The sequence below is a fragment of the Pleuronectes platessa genome, chromosome 19 (assembly GCF_947347685.1).
Source record: "Pleuronectes platessa chromosome 19, fPlePla1.1, whole genome shotgun sequence".
In the NCBI taxonomy this organism is placed as follows: domain Eukaryota; kingdom Metazoa; phylum Chordata; class Actinopteri; order Pleuronectiformes; family Pleuronectidae; genus Pleuronectes; species Pleuronectes platessa.
The window spans coordinates 12,749,340-12,769,426 of NC_070644.1; the positions used below are offsets into that span (position 1 = coordinate 12,749,340).

The 20,087-nt window shown below is 42.2% G+C and overlaps 1 protein-coding gene across 1 annotated transcript; it reads left to right on the plus strand.

Annotated features, from left to right (window-relative positions):
- The first annotated feature begins 8,498 nt into the window (after nt 1-8,498).
- rab14l (RAB14, member RAS oncogene family, like) lies at nt 8,499-20,063 on the plus strand. Its single transcript, XM_053447652.1, has 8 exons — nt 8,499-8,653; nt 12,944-13,002; nt 14,110-14,163; nt 15,032-15,209; nt 16,149-16,215; nt 17,200-17,287; nt 17,727-17,757; nt 17,849-20,063. The coding sequence occupies exons 2-8, from the start codon at nt 12,951-12,953 to the stop codon at nt 18,024-18,026; spliced, it is 648 nt and encodes a 215-aa protein (XP_053303627.1). The 5' UTR covers nt 8,499-8,653; nt 12,944-12,950; the 3' UTR covers nt 18,027-20,063.
- The last annotated feature ends 24 nt before the right edge of the window (nt 20,064-20,087 follow it).

Below are 20,087 nucleotides of genomic sequence, written 5' to 3' on the forward strand. Positions count from 1 at the left end.
TGTGTGTGTGTGCAGGAGCAGAACAGCGAGAGGAAGCAGAGGCCAGGCTCAGGCACTGCTTGTTGCTGTGAACAAACGCTAACGAACAAATAGCTTATCCACCGTGATCAAAACATATGTGGAAAAATGTGCACCGGCCCCAGTAAATATGTCTTAATATGAATGACAGTGATCATTGGCAGGGATCTATCAGACGGGACCATATGTTGCTTTGGTTGGGTAGGGAATGAGGGCTTACTGCAAAGCCTGCCTTATCCTCTGGCATTACAGTCTCTAAGAAAGGATTTACTGTTTAATTCTTGATTAGATAGAATTTTCCCCCCAGTGTGCGAGTGCAGTGATACACTGAGCACTGATAACCTGCCCTGTTGGTGTGTGTGTGTGTGTGTGTGTGTTTGTTTTTCTGTGTGTGTGTGTCCTTTGGCATTGCCCTCACAAACACAAGACAAAAACATGCTCAAACTCACATAAACACACCCACCTGGCCCCCCTGCCGTGCCATCCCATTTACTCCCGGGGCTTTTAGCACATTTTGATAGGGCTATTATTAGAAGCAATGGATTATCAATCAGGAATTAATCCTGATTGATGTGTTTGCCCCAATTAGACCACACTCTCTGCCACACTGTTTGTTTTCATCTCTGTAATGAGAGATGGAGCTTCTTCGGCAGGTGACATGAGTTAAATTTTTTATTTATTTTATGTTTTCCTCCCTGTGAACAAATCTCCCAGCTTCTCCTCCTCAGGACGTGAGGAGACCACTGAGGAAGACATTCATTTATTTAGCTCCTGCGCTCATTTATCTTCCTCCCCCTCGTCTCTTTGCCTGACTGGCTGCTGAGCTGACTGACTGTCTGGATGGTTGGCTCCCTCTCTCGCTGGACTCTCACAGGCAGTTCACTCGCACACTGCGCGAGCTTCGCTGAGACTGCGGTGGAGGGAGACAGTTGGGTTTGCTCAGGGCTCTGGAAAGTGCAGGATCTCTGCCCGGTTTCTCTCCCTGTGTTTTGGTGGACTGTTAGATGAGAGCAGAGCAAATCTTGGGCTCTCTCTCTCCTCCAGCACCGACCACTGACCATCACTTGCTGTGCTGCATCCATGACTTTACATACCTGGCTGGTGTATGGGCTTGGATTTATCTTGGTTTTGGCACTCTGCTTGGCAGAAGGTAAGTAGGATATATACTACATATATTTGTATGGTGAATTCTGTAGGGCACAGACGCATAGGAACTGGCTGCACGTGCATTTATAGATTTGTGTGTGAGAGACAAAATAAACTACACTGTGCACTAATGATATCAAAACACAATAGTCTTCACTTTCTGCAGCCTTTGCAAGCAAAGTCATCAATAATAAATGTACAGTCAGACAGGTAATATATTATATGCACTGCAATGTATAGATACAATAAGTACAGTACCTTGTTATTTTAAAACAACTTTTAATGTTTGCAAAACTGTAACACATTAGTAGATTTACACAAAGCAGGTCTCGGAATGTTCCAGACCAACATTAATATAATGAACGACTACGTTGAAATGTGACACCAATTAATAAGCTTTTGTTCCGCATGTAATTGACTTGGGAGTTCAAATCTATATGACTCTTAACAACAGGTAATATCCATAGGTGGCAAACAAAATTTCCCTACAGAGCAATAATGATTGACCTGACTCGGCTCTTCCGCAACCTTAATGTCTCACTGAGAAGGAACTGGGCTGACTTGTGCTGAGATGTTGCTTTGCTTGATTCGTATCTCACTGTTTCTGGTCCAAGTCAGATCACCTCTGATCCCAGTGAGAGGTGCGGTGAGCTCCAGACCAGATTAATGATATGGGGGTTTACCAATATGAGGCAACATCCACGAGAGGCAACTAATCTGGATGTTCTGCATCTAAACAGTATCAGATTTCACCCTGAAATATCATGAGATCTATTATAGTCATGTAATGTAATCCATCTGAGTGAAATCCAACATATTAACTATATGATATTCAAAACATGTGTGGGGTTGGATAGCATATGTTTTGTTTTAATAGACCCTGACTGTCAGAGGAGCTCAATACCATAATTGCACCATTTTCATTACCTATTAGCAGTATGTCCATATTGATTATAGTAATCAAACTGCATTCAGTTTTAAGTGCCACTGAAAAAGCTAAACATATCAATATATAATGAGATAAGCCAGCTGTATTATTTATTCTAAATTAAATGCAAATATTTCTATGATAGTCATTCTTGTTTTTCTGTTTGTGTTCAATATAGATTTATTATATATCAACTACTGCATACACGATTGGTTCCGTCTTGAAATGCAAATGCCGGTACTTCATGCGTAACACTAATTTAGATGTAGGTCACAATATAAATTGACATAATCAGAGTTAATCAACATTTGCATTGCATACTGGGAAATTATCTGGCGTATACTCATGATAAATTGCATTGTACCATGGGAGCTGTATGTCTTTCCAATATGTCCTCATTATGTTGACAAATAGTCACGCCGGGAAGCTTTTCTATGTTTCATGCACGGCGTCTAACCACATTGCATCAAAGGGAATTTTTAAATGAGGTTGCTAAACAGATGTAAATGACCATTCCACTGCTTTGCACTTCCTTTACAATTACCCAGCTCTAATGAAAGACTCCAGTATTTATGGGAGCTTTCCCTGCATATAGTGTATCACCAATAGGAAACGATGACACATCCCCTAAAGGCTGGCATGTGCTCTCTGTCCCTGTGAGGCTTTACATTGATTCCAGCAGATTTCTAAAGTGATTTTTGTAAGAGCATTTGCCTGGGATTAGTTTGCTCCTGAAAGCTCCATCAGAGCTTTTGCTGGGCTATTTAACGGAGCGGTGGCAGCGAGAGGCTGGCTTCCGCTCTCTGCCCTCGCCACTGAGTCCACAGGGCGGCAGAGATAAAGAGCGAGGATTGGTTTCAGACAAAGCTGATCTTCTACCTTGTGTGTGTGGGATTTCGGAGGTCAGGCACAGGTGTGTGAGGGGTCTGAATTTACAGATAATCCCTTTAAGCCCTAGTGGATTTGTTCTGTTTAGGCTTAGCCTTACTTTCTTGAGGGAGTTAGACATTTGGGAAGAGCAGTGGTATGGCATCTGAAGATGAAAGAAGTCTTCGGAGCATTTTATTTCTATGGAGATATCCTTAAGAATTCAGTTGTATTGTGATCCTAACGCCTGCCAGCTCCTCTTTTAGCAGTAGGGACCAAACCTATATATCGGCAATTATCATATTAACCGAGTGCATCATTTTTTTGATACCATCTGAGAAGGAAAAGCAAACCGCATAATGTGGCTGCATGTTGGAAAGGTCCCTCTCTCAGTTCCTCCTCTGTGCTTCAGCCTCTATAGCACTAATAGGGTGTTGAGTGGTAGAGACGCAGCACTGAGATCACAAGCTGGAGCTGGCAGGCAGACTGCCTGAGATTGGGTGTAGTAGTGAATCACCCTTAAGCACAAGCTTGTGAGGAGAAGGAGAAAATACCTCCATACCTACAATAAGAAAGACTGTGAGGCTCCTGTTAAAGATGTATCTAAAAAGGGATTCAAATTTGAATCCAGGTCAGTTCCAATGCCTCTGATGTGGATTTTGAGTCACCAACACATAATAGTCAAGTGGAGGTTTGGGCAATTGTAATTAGGAACTGGGAAACCTTTCATCCTGTTCAAATATGGTGTATTTTAGGTTCTAATAGTGGCTCACTCACACACACATACAAGTCTCCATGGCATCAGATGACATTACATTGACTTACATTGACTTCCTGGAGACTACCTGTAATCTTAACCTAACATTAACCTTAATCTAACATGAAAACATGATGTCTCCATCTTAAAATGTAATGATTTGCATTATGGGGACTTGCTTTGTGTCCCCATAAGGAATACAAGTCCCCATAATGTGACTGGAAACAACATAGGTAATACCTGGTCCACACACACACACACACACACACACACACACACACGCACAATGCAAATTTGTAGTGGTATTCAGTATGAAGATGTTTTGCTAAATATAAGATTGACTTCACCAGCAAACTGCAACAACAAAGCCTGTCATGGATTGGAACTGTGAAATGATGGGTCTATATTGCTCCACCTTTATAATAATCATAACAATCAGCCCTCATTGGCTCTGTCTACATCTCCTGCTGCTCCTGTTCTCCCTCTCCTCCTGTCTTCTCGTGATGTTAAGTTAATAAATATCTACGTATGATGGCAATACTACTGGGGTATTGCCATCATACTGATTGCTAAGCCTCACAGAAAACGCCTACACAACATAATAAATTGTCACGTACTGGTCTGTGTGTCCCCCTGCAGTCCAGGGGCTGCAGTGCTATGGCTGCAACATCCTCCAGGGCCAGAAGTACGTGGACGTGGGCTGTTCCAACCCAGAGGTCATCACCTGCACCCACTCACACAGGGGCTTCAAGCACCGCTTCTGCATCAAGACAGAGAGCAGTGAGTGAACGTAATGTTTACCGACTAATAAACTGATATCATATTCACAATCTCTCCTCTCCTCTCCAGCCTCTAAATCTTTGAGTTAATGCAACTGGGTGTTCTTATTTGGAGAATGTTTATAGGGTATCGCAGGATAATAAACGTTGAACTCCCTCTGACGTGCCACTGGACATTGGCATAATCGTTTTTAATCATACTTTCATGTAAATGTTTTTTTGTCCGCGGCTGTGAATATCCTTCTCTCTCCCCCTTGCACTGAGCGCAGTTACATAATCCTACTTTGGTGTGCTTTGCTGAGTAAATTATAAGTCAGTCATTGTGAGATGTGAAGTCAAACGGAGGATGTGGACGTCCACGACAGGACGGTGATGGTCAGATGAGTGGTTCTGCTGCTATTCATGGGAGCGTGGACGATCCAGCTGTTTGCTTGACGTCTCTTTCATGTGGAAAGGGCTGATGAGGCACCTTCTTCCATTCGCAGAGAAGCTCAGCGAGCTCAGATTGACAACAGCCCGTGTGACACAGCACGACAGGCACTCTGTCAAAAATCTTGGAGCAGTGGTAATCTGTGGCCATGTAAGCCTGTTAATCTTCACGTGACCACGCCAAACCCCAAACAAACAGAACAGTGAGGTTCATATTTCCATGTCCTCAGAAACAAGAATCTGCCCTCAATCCATAACCAGCCTCAATTGGCCCCAACCTACAAGTGAAGTGAGGACTCCTGACAGGAAAAAAACTGCATAATTTCATGAGATGTGATGTTAAGAGACTAAGGATCATCATCACAATGTTACCGAAGGAGCCAGGCTGATCTTTTTAAACTGCTACCCTCAGATAACCTGAATACCTTTTGCTTTTTTTCAACCTCTGCTAAAAAGGTTATGATTTCATCTGCGTTCATCTTCTGAGCTCCGTGTGTCTGGCAACGTCAGAGGAAGATGATCTGAGAAAATAACTGTAGATAGATAAGCTGAAGTAGGGGAAGGATTTCTATTAGTTTGTACACCAGTATCAATCAATTAAATTACATTTGTGTAGCCCATATTCACAAACCATAATATGCCTCTTAGGGCTTAAGGTGTGATATCATCTGCCCTTAACCCTTGACAAAAGTTGACAGTAAATACTGTTAACTGTTGTTTCCAGATTATAATCATGCCTTTTAATGCCACTTCTTCGCTATAGGAACTATAGGGACAGTCAATATATAACACAGACTGTATTACAGTTATTCCTGGATGTCAGTTATCATTGAAATACTTCAAGACAATATGACAACCACAAGAGAGAATCTGCTGGATTTGCTGCTCTGATGTAAAAGTGTGGATTATAGGTTTGACACGACTCACTTCGTGTATTTTTCAGTATATTATTTTCGAAATTACATGAAGATACTTTAGATTTAAATATAGACTTTACAAGATATTCTGAATCGTATGACAGTGGGTCTCCAACTGTTTCATTTCTGCATTAAAGAGTACAAAATGCACTCAGTGTGAAAGCCTTGGTTTCTCGGCTTGTGGGGAAACATGCTGTGAAGTGTGTCTCGCTTCCTCATTACCCACTTGCAGTATTTGATGCTTACTTGTGCTTTTTTTCTTTCTTGCTGAGCTAAACACCAGCTCGTCACTCATCCCTGACTGACTGTCTCCCTCTCCTGTCCTTCCAGCGGCCCTGGGTATTGTCCTGACCAGCGGTTGTGCCACATCCAGACACTGCCAGCAACATGAGCTGCCAGGGGTGCGCATCCACTGCTGTGACTCCGACCTGTGTAACAGCACCTCCTCCTGGAGGCCGGGCACACTGCATTATGTCTGCGGGCTGTTCAGCCTCTTGCTGATGAGGATGTGGTGGTGATATGGAGTCATTTTCGAAGAGGAACACAACTCCGACGGACAATGGGAGAAACATTTTTGTATGAGAAGCTCGTACGTGTGTTTCCTCAGCTGCTCATGTGTAGCGCGGAATGAGCGTTTTACTGGTGATACAGGCGAGCACCTTGACATGTAGCTTTCGTTACTATTGTTAACTTTGACTTACAGTCACAGAAAAGGCAAAAATAATCCTGTGAATATGTTTGATCAAAAGAACGATGAAACAGCCATGAGTGTATTCAATTGGGCACATCCACTTTCTCAAAAGTAGCTTGAAATATACAGGATATTATGGGTTGTGTTGTTGCCATGAATAGAATATCTTCATTAGAGTCATTTGTTTTACAAGTTTTAAGTAGGTAGATCCAAATGAGCAGAAACACACTGTCATAATTTTTTACACAGGCTCCAAACATAGATTCATCTTCTCTGTTCAGGACTTGATTTTTCATCTTTCTCATAAGCAAAGTCTTTGTGTGCGTTGTGTTCTTTTAAGGTCACAGATTTACTTTGCTGTCGTGACTCTGAGTCAAGACTTTGCAACACGAGAGATATTTTTTATTTTAGTGCACTGCCCGGTTCTCCAGGCTGAGCTTGGTCGAGCACACTGCATGTGGTTCTATGTAAGATAGTGAGAAATATTGTACAGTTGAAGCATGTAATGTTGTGAATTGCTGTAATAAAACATTTCATATTTTTAAAGGAAAATATTCTGGTTGTTTCTTTTGTTCCATGACATGCCATGTATGTCACACGCCACACATAAAACAAATATAATTCAATCATCCAGTATCAAAAATCCAAAAACGTTTAAGTAAGGCTGTCAAATATATGTTGTAAAGTAGAAAATACAGTTTTCTCTGAAATGTGAATAAAAAAAAGCATAGAAGGACACAGACACACACATAATAATGTGCCCATCTTCTTCCTGTGCTTAGTTTCTCATGGGAATGAGCAGGTATTCCAATCCTTAATGTTAATGTAAAGGCGGTGTGGCCCAGGATGTAGAGTGGTCGTTTGGCCTAGAGGGTAGAGTGGTCGTTCTTCAAGAAGGTTGCCAGTTCAAATCCCACTCTTACCCATCTGAATGCCAAAGTGTCCTTGGTAAGATACTGAATGCCTAAATTTTGCAGAACTTCAACTACTCATTCATTGCACAATATCTTCAACTATGCAAATTAAAAAAAAAAAAAAATTAAAATATAAAAAAAAAAAAAAATTAAATACAGTTAAATTAAATTAAATGAATCCTGCGCAGTTTGCTTCTTCGCAGGAAGTGCGCAGTCCACTTCTGTGCAATATTTCATGTGAATTGATTGGACGGCATTAAACTGTACTGGTCAACTGAACAGAAGAGTGTTTACATTTTACATAAGAAAAGACGCTTCTCTGACATGGAATAATTTAAATAAAACATACTTACAGACTTTATTATGGACGAGTTCATATGGATATTTTAGATTCAGGGTTTACTTGTTTAGTATAGTATATTTGTGATAAGGAACAAATCTAACATGCAAACCAGGTCCAGATGTTAAATAAAGAGCTCATTGCCCTGTTTTCTGATTGTTTGCATATGATGAAAACATTTACAGACTTGACCAACCTGGTAATAAGGAAATAATAAACAGCAATATACTTCAATATTTATTTAATTCCCTTTCATAGCAATATCATTTTTGTATTATTATTAATGGTTATTTAATGGTTTGTATGTATGGATTTTATGTTTTTCCACAAGTAGATGCAAGAGTTTTGCAGTACATAACGTATTACATATGATGTCAATGAAAATATTTATTTACTATATGTAATTTCTACTCATGGAAAAGTTTTCTTGCCAAAGCAATGAGCAATGGGGATGTAAATAAACAAAGATTGTTAGGCTCAATACAAATACTTGTACATATCTGCTGCCCCACGTGAACCCAGGTGAAGCAGGTGCCTCTGAACCCTCAGCTCGTTTCTCATGATTTCACCTGATCGATGCTTTCACACTGTGATCGTGCACTGACCCTGTGTTGAGAACCGTAGCTTCACGTGACACGCATGACCTCACCTGTGCAGGTGCGGTCACCCTCCGCAGAAGAAACGGTGCTCGAACCGCAAACCCCCGCACACAGTGCTCTTTGTCCCAGAAGCCCATTGTGCACAGCGGAGGAAACCCTGTGCCGCGAGCAGCCATCTTGGATAGACAGATCAGACTTGAGCCAGGATAACCTGCAGACCTCCTTTGAGCAGCTCAACTACTCCCAGCTCCAAAAGACTCCATTCCCGGTAAGCACAGACACCGGACATAGGTTACACGCACACGTATGTTACACGCATACAAGTGCGTGGTGTCTAACAAACCTGGGAATCCCGATGGTCACACGGTTTGAACAGCTGGGGCAGTTTAGCCAGCCTGTGTTTGTCAGTGGCGAGCTAATTGGAAAGCTAACGAGGCTAGCTAACAGATGGCTAAAACTTGGTTAGTGTGTGTCGTTAGCTGCCGCGAATCGGAGATATTGGCGATCAAACTGCTGGATGTTGCTATTGGGGGCGAATGGGGACTTGCTCGGTGACATGTAAACAAACGTTGACAAGCTAGCGAAGTGGCGTTTCTACCCTAATCCAACCCTCGCAGCTAGCTGACCAACTAGCATGCTGAAGCTAACGCTAGCTGTGTGTGTGTGTGTGTGTGTGTGTGTGTGTGTTGCTTGGTTGATGCTGTGCTGAGGACAAAATGTGTTTGTGCGACGTGGTTTCACTAATCACATGGCTCGACTGTCTATGTGTTGATGCGGATAACTGACCAGCATATTGTACTTTATGTGATCTGTTGTCAAGCTGCATCTATTGATGACAGAAAGCAGGCAGCCAGCTAACGCAACCTCACCTGTCAAACCAGCTCGTAATGGGCCGTGCGGAGAAGTAGTCGCGGTCGTCTGGGGACTTAATCTATCTGATGCTAGCTTAGATTTCCTCCTAACTGCATTTCTAGCCTCATGTTTTCCAACCAACAACAGACGATCGACCATCCCGACACTGTAAATTCGCCGGTTTGAGCTAAGCTAGCTAGCATCGTCCGGCACCAGGCGTGATGTTACAGTGACAGATTATAGAGGATTTTTGACCATGCCATTACGGTTTGTTTTCATCCGTATAGATTGAGGCCTTCGTTTTATTCTGCTTTCTTGAACGGAAGTGTTGCTAATACCGTAATCGTCTCTAATGTAGCGCAACGCATTAGGTACGTGCTAATTCCTTCGCCAGCAGTCTGCTAGCCTTCTCTATTGATGTATTTCTCCCAAATAACAGACATGTAAAAGGTCAAAACTGAATTTGGAAACAAACTAGAACGCGATTGTCGTTCTGTACATTTGCAAAGTTCAATCTTAACCCAACACAAAATGCTGCATCATATGTGTGTCTGGGGCCAGTTCTGTTTACAGGCTTCACTCGAGACATAACAACCACACTTGTTTTTATTGGAACGACTTCACTTGTGGTGTAAATCAACATCGATTCAATTTGTGTATATTGCCATTATTTACTTTGCCCTGCGCGTAAAACGGCCGTGGTGATCTCATAGTGTTGTTTTCAGTGCTCGAAAGGAGTCACATGATTCGTGTAGTGGGCCTGAACATCCTTGAGCCACCCCGTGTTGATGTGTGTCATGATTTCCTGATAGCCCGGATTTGAGTAATGCAAAAGTCCTCCGTCCTCCCTTTTCTTGTCTTGTCTTTATGGGAAGTGGCTGTTGACAGGGGAAAGGGCTTTGACGTGGTGTCTCAGGAGAAAGGTTCAGTTAGTGAGGGAGTAAGGGAGAAGTGCTGAGGCTGCAGTCTGATCACATGATCCGGGCTCGCCTTCTCCTTGATGGCTTCTCCTGGGGTTTGTTTCTGCATAATGAGCACAGAAGGAGTATCGTAATGGAATCACATTTCTGTGACGTGTCCGGGATATTGTCTGGGACAGCTTTCCTTCAAAGAGCACTGGAAACGGTCACACTGGGGATCAGGATGCCACATGAGGGTCATGTGACCGGAGGCAGTAGAAATAAAGGCCATTAAATCCTACTCCAGGACTTAGAAGGTTAATTAGCTGTAGTAGTTCATGACTTGGTCGTAGTGTCTGTTCCAATTAGGTACCTGGTCAGTGCAGTTTCTGGGACTTTATTGAGTTAAATCAATCAGACCAAGTGGGTTGAGAGTTACTGCAGTAAGTAATAATGTAAACAAGTTTGTCTTCCTTGAATTCAGCACGATTTGCTTCGGTATGTAAACATGCTTGTGATGAAAGTGCACTGTTACTATTTTCTAACAAAGTAGTCACAAGGTAGTTTCCCACATCCTGTATTAAAATGTAAAAAGCAACGTCATAGAGACTGCTTGTAGCTTCAGTTGGTTAGTGTTAACCTGAGCACTTAAACCAAATGTCAGGTCAAGTTGCAGTGTGCAGAGGATGGTAAGTGTGAGCCAAGTCTTTTCTGAGGCCACCAACAAGTACACAGCAACAGCCCGAGCCTGCTCTGGGACCAGTACAAGCTGTAGTAGTAGTAGTAGTGTCATATTAAATTATAACATACAGTAGCTTTGTCTCAGGAAATTTGAAATATTAAAATGTACTGTGAGCTATTTAATTTCATTACCTATGTTTTTGTATTCAATTTATCTCCGCTTGTTAATATTACAATTCATCAGGATGCTTCAGGCATCGTTTTTCCAGTATTTTCCTCATTGGGTTGTAGCTGAAGTCAATGAGAGCCAACATGAGGGTACATGACCCAGAGTTCTTATCAGAACTTGAGTTCTCTATGACATTGAGCTGAATAAACCTTCACTACGAAGCCTCGCAACCTCTCTTCATTTTCTGTCTCTCAAATTCTCTTATATTCTCTTATCACACCCCATTCACATTTCTTTTGGCTGTGTCGGCATTAATTTGGTCAAACGGGGTCACTGAACTGCAGATGGTGAAATGTGAGCACAACACAAGCACTGGGGTCTGATGTGGCTCAGAGATTTCAGTTTCCAGGAACTCCTTTAATCGCAGCGCAGTTTCATGGAGGCTCAGAGAGAAAAGCACTGGTTCAAGGCAAATTTTCTTTGCAAGGGACATGGAAACTATCAGGGCTACGAAATGATTATGCTCCTGATTGTAAGGCCTGAATTATTAACTTGTCACGCTGTACAGCAGCTCCTCAATGCAGAATTATGAAGCCGTATTTCAGCACAACAAATTAGCCTTGATGTCAGGAAGTAGCTTTGCAAACTGAATTTCACATTGACACTGATCATGAGGAAAAGGTGCCTGCTGTTTAACGCGGCTTCACTGATGTCATACATGACCAGATCATTTCATTATGAACGAACCTGAGGAAGGGTTTCTCCCCTCGGCTGTTCAACCCTTATATTTGTGCAAACGCTGTTGTGTCTTAGCGTCTCCTTTTGTCCGTGTGCTGTAAGTGGACTGTGTGCAGTGAAGCATCCTTGGATATGAGATAGGTGTCGGGACTATTTTTAGCTCTGGGCCTATGATGCTGGAGGTGTTTTTCTGTACATTCGAGTGCCGCACTGTTTACATGGAGACGCACTCTTTCCAGTGGCATCACAATTAGCCGGTGTCATTGTTACATTGGAGAGAACCGGATGATGTGGTTGGTGGAGCTTTCTTTCTCCCTGTGTCTTTATAAGTGATCCGTCACCTCACTTGTCTATATTCATATCTCAGGTTCTTGCACAGGCAAATGTACTGCATACTGTATCCTTCATATAATACTATCACATTAATGCTACATAAATTGTTTGGTTTGAAGGTTATTCTGAAGGGAAGCAAAACAAACCCTGACTGCCATGTAACTGAGTTGGAGTGAGATGGACGTAATGAGCAGCATTGTAGCGAACACTCAGCGTGTGAAAGATGGTGCGAGCTCTGAATCTCAACAGATACTTTACCTGCAAAGCAACAAGATTAATCTCATATGGTAGTGACACAGTTAATCATTAAGGTAACTGTTCAAAATGACTTCAGTAGTACAGATTGCATGAAGGCTAGAGGCCTCAGGTTTAGTTCCGAACTCGCACCGTTCCCCCTCCCTGTATTCAGGCATTTTACAAATCTGTGTTTATGACTCTTTGATAAGGTATCAGGTTAAACGAGAGTTGTAAAGGTTTGTTTACAGCGTCCCCCCGTCCCCCCCCACATCTTTCCAACCTGTGGTATTTGTAAAATTGTGTGGAATTGTAATAGTTTGTATAGTTTGCTTCATTTTTAATACATCAAAGTAAAGTCTTAAACCAATGTGAAGTGTACACGTTTTCTTTGTTTTTATTATTTACAACTTGGTGTGTATTTGTTCACCTGGAGACAGAACTTGAATTCAAACAAAATAATGTTCTCATGCTGATATTCAGTTACCCAGCATGCAGAACGAATGTGATCAGTGCTGCACAAGAACAAAATTGTATTGCATGATGAACTATTTCTCCTACTTTTATTACCTGGAGTGACTTAAGTTGAAAACAGCATATTGTCTTTGACTGTCTAAAAACCTAAATCTCCTCCTTTTCTTCTCTCTTTCAGAGCCACAATGGCCACCGCACCGTATAACTACTCCTACATTTTCAAATACATCATCATTGGTAAGTGAACAACACCATTGACGACCAGTTTGCAGTCTCTTTACAGATTATGCTGATGAGTCCGGGTCTGAACTGATAAGCATACCGTGTTGATATGAATTCTTAAAGGTCTTTAATATTAAGTTTTGCTGACAGGTTCCTCTAAGTGAACACACTGCTGCTTTTATTTGTGCATACATTTACAGACATGTACATAAACACACACCCCCCCCAGCTCTGGGCTGTTTATCATCCTGTACCGTTAAACTTATTGAACACTACCGCCTCAGAGTTTAAGTGGGTGTGTTAGGTGTGAATGAGGAGCAGCCTGAAGGGAAAGTTGCTTTCTACTTCAGCTTTCTGTTTATATATTGTTTTCCCCTCATTATAATACTGTTTTTGAAAGATCTCACGTGTATGTTGCATTAAGTTTTCTATGCTTGTTTTTGAGCAAAATAAAAAGACTCAACCCTGGTTTGGTATTTTTCAGCATTCTCTTGCGTGAAAATATCAAATTGTCACCTCCAGAAATTGTCTCACTTTAAACGTTCAGTCAAAACTGAATTTTTCAGTATACTCATTCCTAATACAGATGTTTTTCTGTTGTTGTTCCATTATCTTTCTTATTTTGCTGAGCTGCAAATGGACTCATCACAGATGTTTGACCCAAAAACAAATTTACCATGTTTCCAAAATGCTTATAAGCATATTCAGTATCAACAAACTCTGAAGGACAGAATAAATTTCAAATCAGTTTACCATAGAGCCCGACCGTTTTATTTTTTAGTTATTAATATATATTTATTTCAAGCCTTAATTACATTTCCCTGCTACAGGGGTTTGATAATATCATCGTTTGGAATCATTGCCAATTTTATTTGATGTGTACGTCGACCACTATATCGGTATTAGAATGTTTTCCTTAGTAATCTTGGCGTTGGCCCCTGAAAATCCATATCTGTCGGCTCTTTGCTGCCACGACTCGTCATGAAATTTTAAATATCGTCGCTGACTGTTACAGAGGGGCTGCTACATCATGCATGGGGGCAACACTGAGGGCTTGAATAGACAAATATTCCTGTGTTATTTCCTTGGTTGACCTGAGTTTCTCTCTGTCTCTCTCCACAGGGGACATGGGGGTAGGGAAGTCATGTTTGCTTCACCAGTTCACAGAAAAGAAATGTAAGTGCTGCCCTGATTCTGACTCCTTCTCATCTGTGTGTGTGTGTGTGTGTGTGCGTCTGAGTGTATTCAAGGTTGCCGCTGCCAGGTTCAACTGGTGCGCCTGAATCACTTTAGATTTCTTAATATGCCAGCGGAAGTCAGTGGCATACAAGTCAAGTGTGAGCTCAGCAGTGAGACTCCTCTTCTGTTCGTGAGTCAGCTGCAGCTTCCCATTACCATTCAGCTCCGTTTTGTTCAGTGCCACTATTAACAAGCCAGATGCTGTGTTCCTCCTCCACTCGTACACGATCACATCCTGCGCACGCACACACACACACACATACACACACACACATGGGTGATAGAAAGATTTTTAAGTGTCAGTTTTAAAGACATTTGCTGCTTTCTGGGTGTTGACGCTTTCAGTTTACTGGGAGTATTATGACTGATTTATTATTGATGCACCTGCTGCTATCTTACAATGGAGATGAGGTGTGTGCGCGTGTGAGACTGTATATATGTTACACAATGGTTCACAAATTCAATAAGAAATGTGTGTCACATTTTCTGACTAAATTAAAATCAAGTGTGTTTATCGTGTTGATTATGTAAAGTGTGAAACAAGGTTAAAAACCTAGAACATCTAAAAGTTAATTCCAGTATCTGCCCGTTTATCACAAATTGAACGGGTTCTTCCTTGTGTGCCTCCCGACCCCTCCACACCATTTTATGGAAAATTCGCTAAGTAGTTTTTGAGTAATACAGCCCAATATTTTCAAGATGAGAAACTGTGTAAAAAACATACAAACATTGAGGAAGTAGCATCAGTTAAAAAAACGAATCGTCACGGAACTGAATTCACTGTAATCTCACTTCCTCTCCCCAGTCATGGCCGACTGTCCCCACACGATCGGTGTGGAGTTCGGTACCAGAATCATCGAGGTGAGTGGCCAGAAGATCAAGCTGCAGATCTGGGACACAGCGGGACAGGAGCGCTTCAGGGCCGTCACCCGCTCCTACTACCGCGGTGCCGCAGGAGCACTCATGGTCTACGACATCACCAGGCATGTGTGCATGTTTGTTCTGTGTTAATGTGTGTGTGTGAGAGATACACATCAACCACAGGGAGTCAACCCCAAAACGTTGATGTAGTATGTGATAACCATCTTGTGCATTTTGAAGTTAGATTAAAGCTAAAGCCGCTGACGACTGCAGCTCCGTCCCACAGACTCCCTCCTGAACAAACATTGTCAGGTTTACAGCTTGTGTTCAACCTCCTTGTCCAAACTGTTAGATTGTATCAGTGGTCCGCCAAATAAACACAGTCCGACATGTGGAATGTGTCCACGCCACTCCCAACTCCTGCCAGGGCCCCTTGGGTCCCAGAAGCACTGCTTAACTGGGAAAAACTCACAAGAACTGTTTCCATTTCTGTTCATTTGGCTGCACAAAGCTTCTGAAGGTCTCATTGAAATCAAAGGAGACTTACACAAGTGTTCATTGTGTCATGAATGTTCGCTTTAAACTCAGGGCTTATAATTCCTTATTCATAATCTGTAATTAAACTGGTCTTTATATTGGTATCATTCCCTGTAGTTTTGTGTGGCCTAGTTTAACAAGCAAAGTGATTCCAATTACATTTTATTAGAACATTTTTACTTTTGGACCATTTTCTCTGTGACTTGTCGATGTTGTCATTTTGTTTAGGGAAATGTTACATTAATAAGAAAAGGCCAATTTAAGATTATAGCCTAAATTATAAGAAATGACAAATGTCCTGTTACATTATTGTTTAAAAGTTTCGGTTTTCTATGGAACTCTAAACACATCAATTACAAATCTTTCCATAAGACATTTGTTTCTAGTTGTAGTGATGCACTGCCCTTGTTACTCCGTCCTACTGACACAGCAGTTGCATCTCCGCCAACATCTCCTGAGAGATGGCAGGGTGTTAGCTCTTTGCTTGTCATCATAGTAACCTGTCGCTCTCTGATGTTCTGCAGGAGAAGCACGTACAACCACCTCAGCAGCTGGTTGACTGATGCCAGAAACCTCACCAACCCAAACACTGTAAGAACCCATATCCACATCATTTGATTATTCTTTATACCCTCTGCTCTCTATCTTTGCTCTTTACTGTAGTGTTTATTTCCTGCCTCCTCCCTGAGAGCTCTGTCTTTTCCTTAAATTGGATTTCTCGTTCAATATGATTAGTTTTCAATCATGCTTCTCTGTGCTCCTCCAGAGAAGTGGGCTTCTGCAACATGTCACCTCAATTCCCAAATACAAATGTTTTCCTAGTGTTCAGCCTCCATGTTTATCCATATAAAACACAAAGCCACAGGGTAAACATTCTCCAGGTCTGTCGCCTGAAGCTGTTGTGTCGATCATTGCTGTTTCTGCTGAAGTGTGTTGCAGCAGCCATGTGGTGGCGCTGTTGTTGTCCAGTCATGGCTTGTGTTCTCTTCTCTTTTTTTTTTCTTTAATCTGAGCTGGGAAACTCACTGACCTTACATTCTGCCACAAGTGTTGTCGATTTTAATTAAACGTTTTATAACTGGGCAAAGTTCTCACTTTGCCCAGTAACAGTCTGAGGCGAAACACTTCTTTAATCGGTTTTCATTGGTATCAAATCAACAGTACTTATATTTGTTTTTATGAAATTGTTATATTAATTCAGATTTCTTTGTTTTTTTTATGTATTCTGCCTATGCAGCAGATTGGTGTCATCCCATGCAACCTGTTGCCATATCAGACTTTAACTTTCACCTCCATGCTGATAAGTTTCTTAAAAAATGTTCTTAATAAATGTTAACAAAAAGACTGATTTAGATTGAAGGAAAGAAACAGAAAAGTCTGCCAGTCGGCTATAAGGAGGCTTATTACATTTCATCGGTTCATTACAGGTCTAATTACATCACTGTTGCTTGGGGCGCCCTTTTGAAACGGAGAAGTCAATGTTATATCAGCGTTCTCTCATCTCTTGCAGGTTTAGAAAGCAAATTTCTGTCAATATTAGTGTCTCACTGTCTTTTTATCCGTCTGTATTCTCAGGTGATCATTCTCATAGGGAACAAAGCAGACCTGGAGGCCCAGAGGGACGTCACATACGAGGAGGCGAAGCAATTTGCTGAGGAGAACGGTGAGCCAGACACAGAGCAGTGCTTTGTAGGGAAGACCGAGGAAAAGCTGTTTAGGTAGAAGAAACTAATCAGGTGGTGACTAGTCATAAGTCACTTGAAGGTTTTTCTGCAGCATCTTCCAAATCTCTGATGGCTCCATCCTCATTCCCAGGAATCCCAACATGTCCAAATATTTATAGCCAAAATTTGATTTAGCCTGTGTGTTCTTTCATGAATGTTTATAATAAAAAACCCTGTGGTGGGTTTTAAACAGACAAAAGTGAAGATTAACATCGTTTTTTATTTCTATTTCTGAGACACAAACTAGGAGAATTTGACTGGATAGAGGAGGAAGTGAGCAGATTGGTTAATTAAGAGAGAGGGCGAACAAGGACTTGGTATTCAAGGTATGCGCGTTTGGAACTGACTCTGTCCTTGTGTCTGTTTTATGTTCTACAGGTCTGTTGTTTCTCGAAGCGAGTGCGAAAACGTAAGTTTGCACAACTTCCACAACCTGAAACATCCTCACTTTGCTTCCGTGTGCCTCCTCTCACATGTTTGTGTTCATGATCCGTGTTTAGAGGTGAAAACGTGGAGGACGCCTTCCTGGAAGCTGCAAAGAAGATCTACCAGAACATCCAAGATGGCAGCCTGGACCTGAACGCCGCAGAGTCGGGGGTCCAGCACAAGCCCTCTGCCCCCCAGGGTGGCCGGCTAACCAGCGAACCACAGCCCCAGAGGGAAGGCTGCGGCTGCTAATGACCAAGCAAACACCCCCCCCCTCCACCTTCCCTTTTCTTCCCTGTCTCCGTCTGTCCTGCCCTTTCCCTCAAAAAGCACCACCCGCTTGCCTCATTCATCCATTGTGTGCGTTCATCCTCCCTCAGTGTACCCGGAGCTGCATGAGCGCAGGGCTGCGGAGCGAAGGACCGGGGGACGGATATTGACTTGGGCCAGACTGAGCTGGGCTGCGTGGATGACCTCTCCCCTCCACCTCTTCTTCCTCCTCCTCCTCCCCTCTCGCTTGTCCTTTCCCCTTTTGCCGTCTCACGACTCCTTCAACTTTTGTCAGTGTGTTTTCATCCCGTAACGCTCCTCTTTTGCTCCCCCCCCCAGCCCTCCCGTCGTCGTATCCCAGACACCGCCACACATTACACGGGTTACTGACACTTTAGGTAGACGTAATGTCCATACGATAAACCGAGACTGTTTTTTATGTTTGGTTTTATAGCTGTATATGACATGTAAGCACTGCAACACGTTTCATCCACCACTCATTAGCTCAGTATGAATCAGATTCCAAATTATATTCCCACTCTCCTGGCGCCTCTCCTGCATGGTTTACTGTAGCCGAGCAAGCTTTTTCCAGCAAGATCCAACCCTGCGTCTGTGGCTTTTAATCCCGTTTCCGCTGCTTGGCACAAAGCAAGTTCCTTTTGCCAGATGTGGCTGCACAGATGTTCTCAGGAGAGAGAGACGTTTAAAATGCACCCACGGGGAATTTGCGGGTGACTCCTATGTCTCTCTCTCCTCCGAGAAATCGTAGGAAGGATTATTGGATGTTTTCCAGTTTATCTGTGTTTTTGTGAGTGTCGGTGTGTTAAGAAGTTGGATGGGTCCTTTCTTTTTGACACTTTGAGAAAATCATAAAAAAAATAAAAAAATAACGTGGCTTTCCGGTTTTTGGGGGATGGAAAGATTCATTCACATCTGTTTCTTTGCACCAGCTCACCCATTCCCTTTCAAATGCCTGAGCCCCGAAACTCCTCCCAGGTCCTCTCAACAGAATCTGTCTTTACCAGCATTGTCTTTGTCATTGTTTGTTGCCTTACTATAATTCACGTTATTACTCTTAAATCTTAATACTTTTTTCGCTGCACTCAATTTCAAATAATTACGATCTACACTGGTGGCTCACGTGGTCTGAAACCATCTCACCACTTTATTTCATGTGTGGCTGATCTGAAGTGTTCATTATGAAAGTTGTGTACTACAACACCAAGCAGCATGCCCCCCCCCACCCCTTAAAAAAATACAATGAATTTGTCAGAATCCAATAATGTTTTTTTTTTTTTTTTTACTACAATTGTTCTGTATCATAGTGATTCCCTGATTGAACAGCTGTATATATCTCGCTTCTTAACTATTTGGTGATGACCTCGCTACTTGGGATTTAGAAATTTATTTGCTGGCTCTGCCAAGATCTGTACAGTTGACGTGCTAGTGGGTTGCCTGTAATTCATGCTTGGGAAATTCTGTAACATAGTTTCTATTAATACATGTATGTAAAGGACAGACACCTAAACACACACGCCCCCAACCACCCCTGTCTTCACACTACTGAACCTGCCGATTGGTTGAGGGGAGAGGAAGTGGATTGAGATGTTATTTATGTCTGCAACCTGTATTCTTCTCATTTCTGTACAAAGGACAGGATGGGGCACTTTCTATGTTTATATTTTTTTTCTTTTCCCCCCCCCCACCATCATAGCTCCTCGACATTACGAGGGGGCCCGCATCGCTGTCTTAACTTTTTTTTGGGGGAGTGGTTTGATGTCGGTGGGGCCGGGGTCATCCTTTTTCCTGTGTCCCGCCTCTTTTTGCAGTCGGAGTGACCACTTCCTGCTTTTGTCTGTCCACAAGTAAAAGAAAAAAAAACGTACATATGTATAAATTTTTAAGGAGCTGTGCTAACATTTAAATGCGTTCTTGCGTGTATATGATTTTAAAATGTTGACATTTTGATTTTAATGATAAAATACTCTAGACAGAAAAATAAATTATACATAACCTGTTGACTTGAGTCTGTTTTCTTTTTAT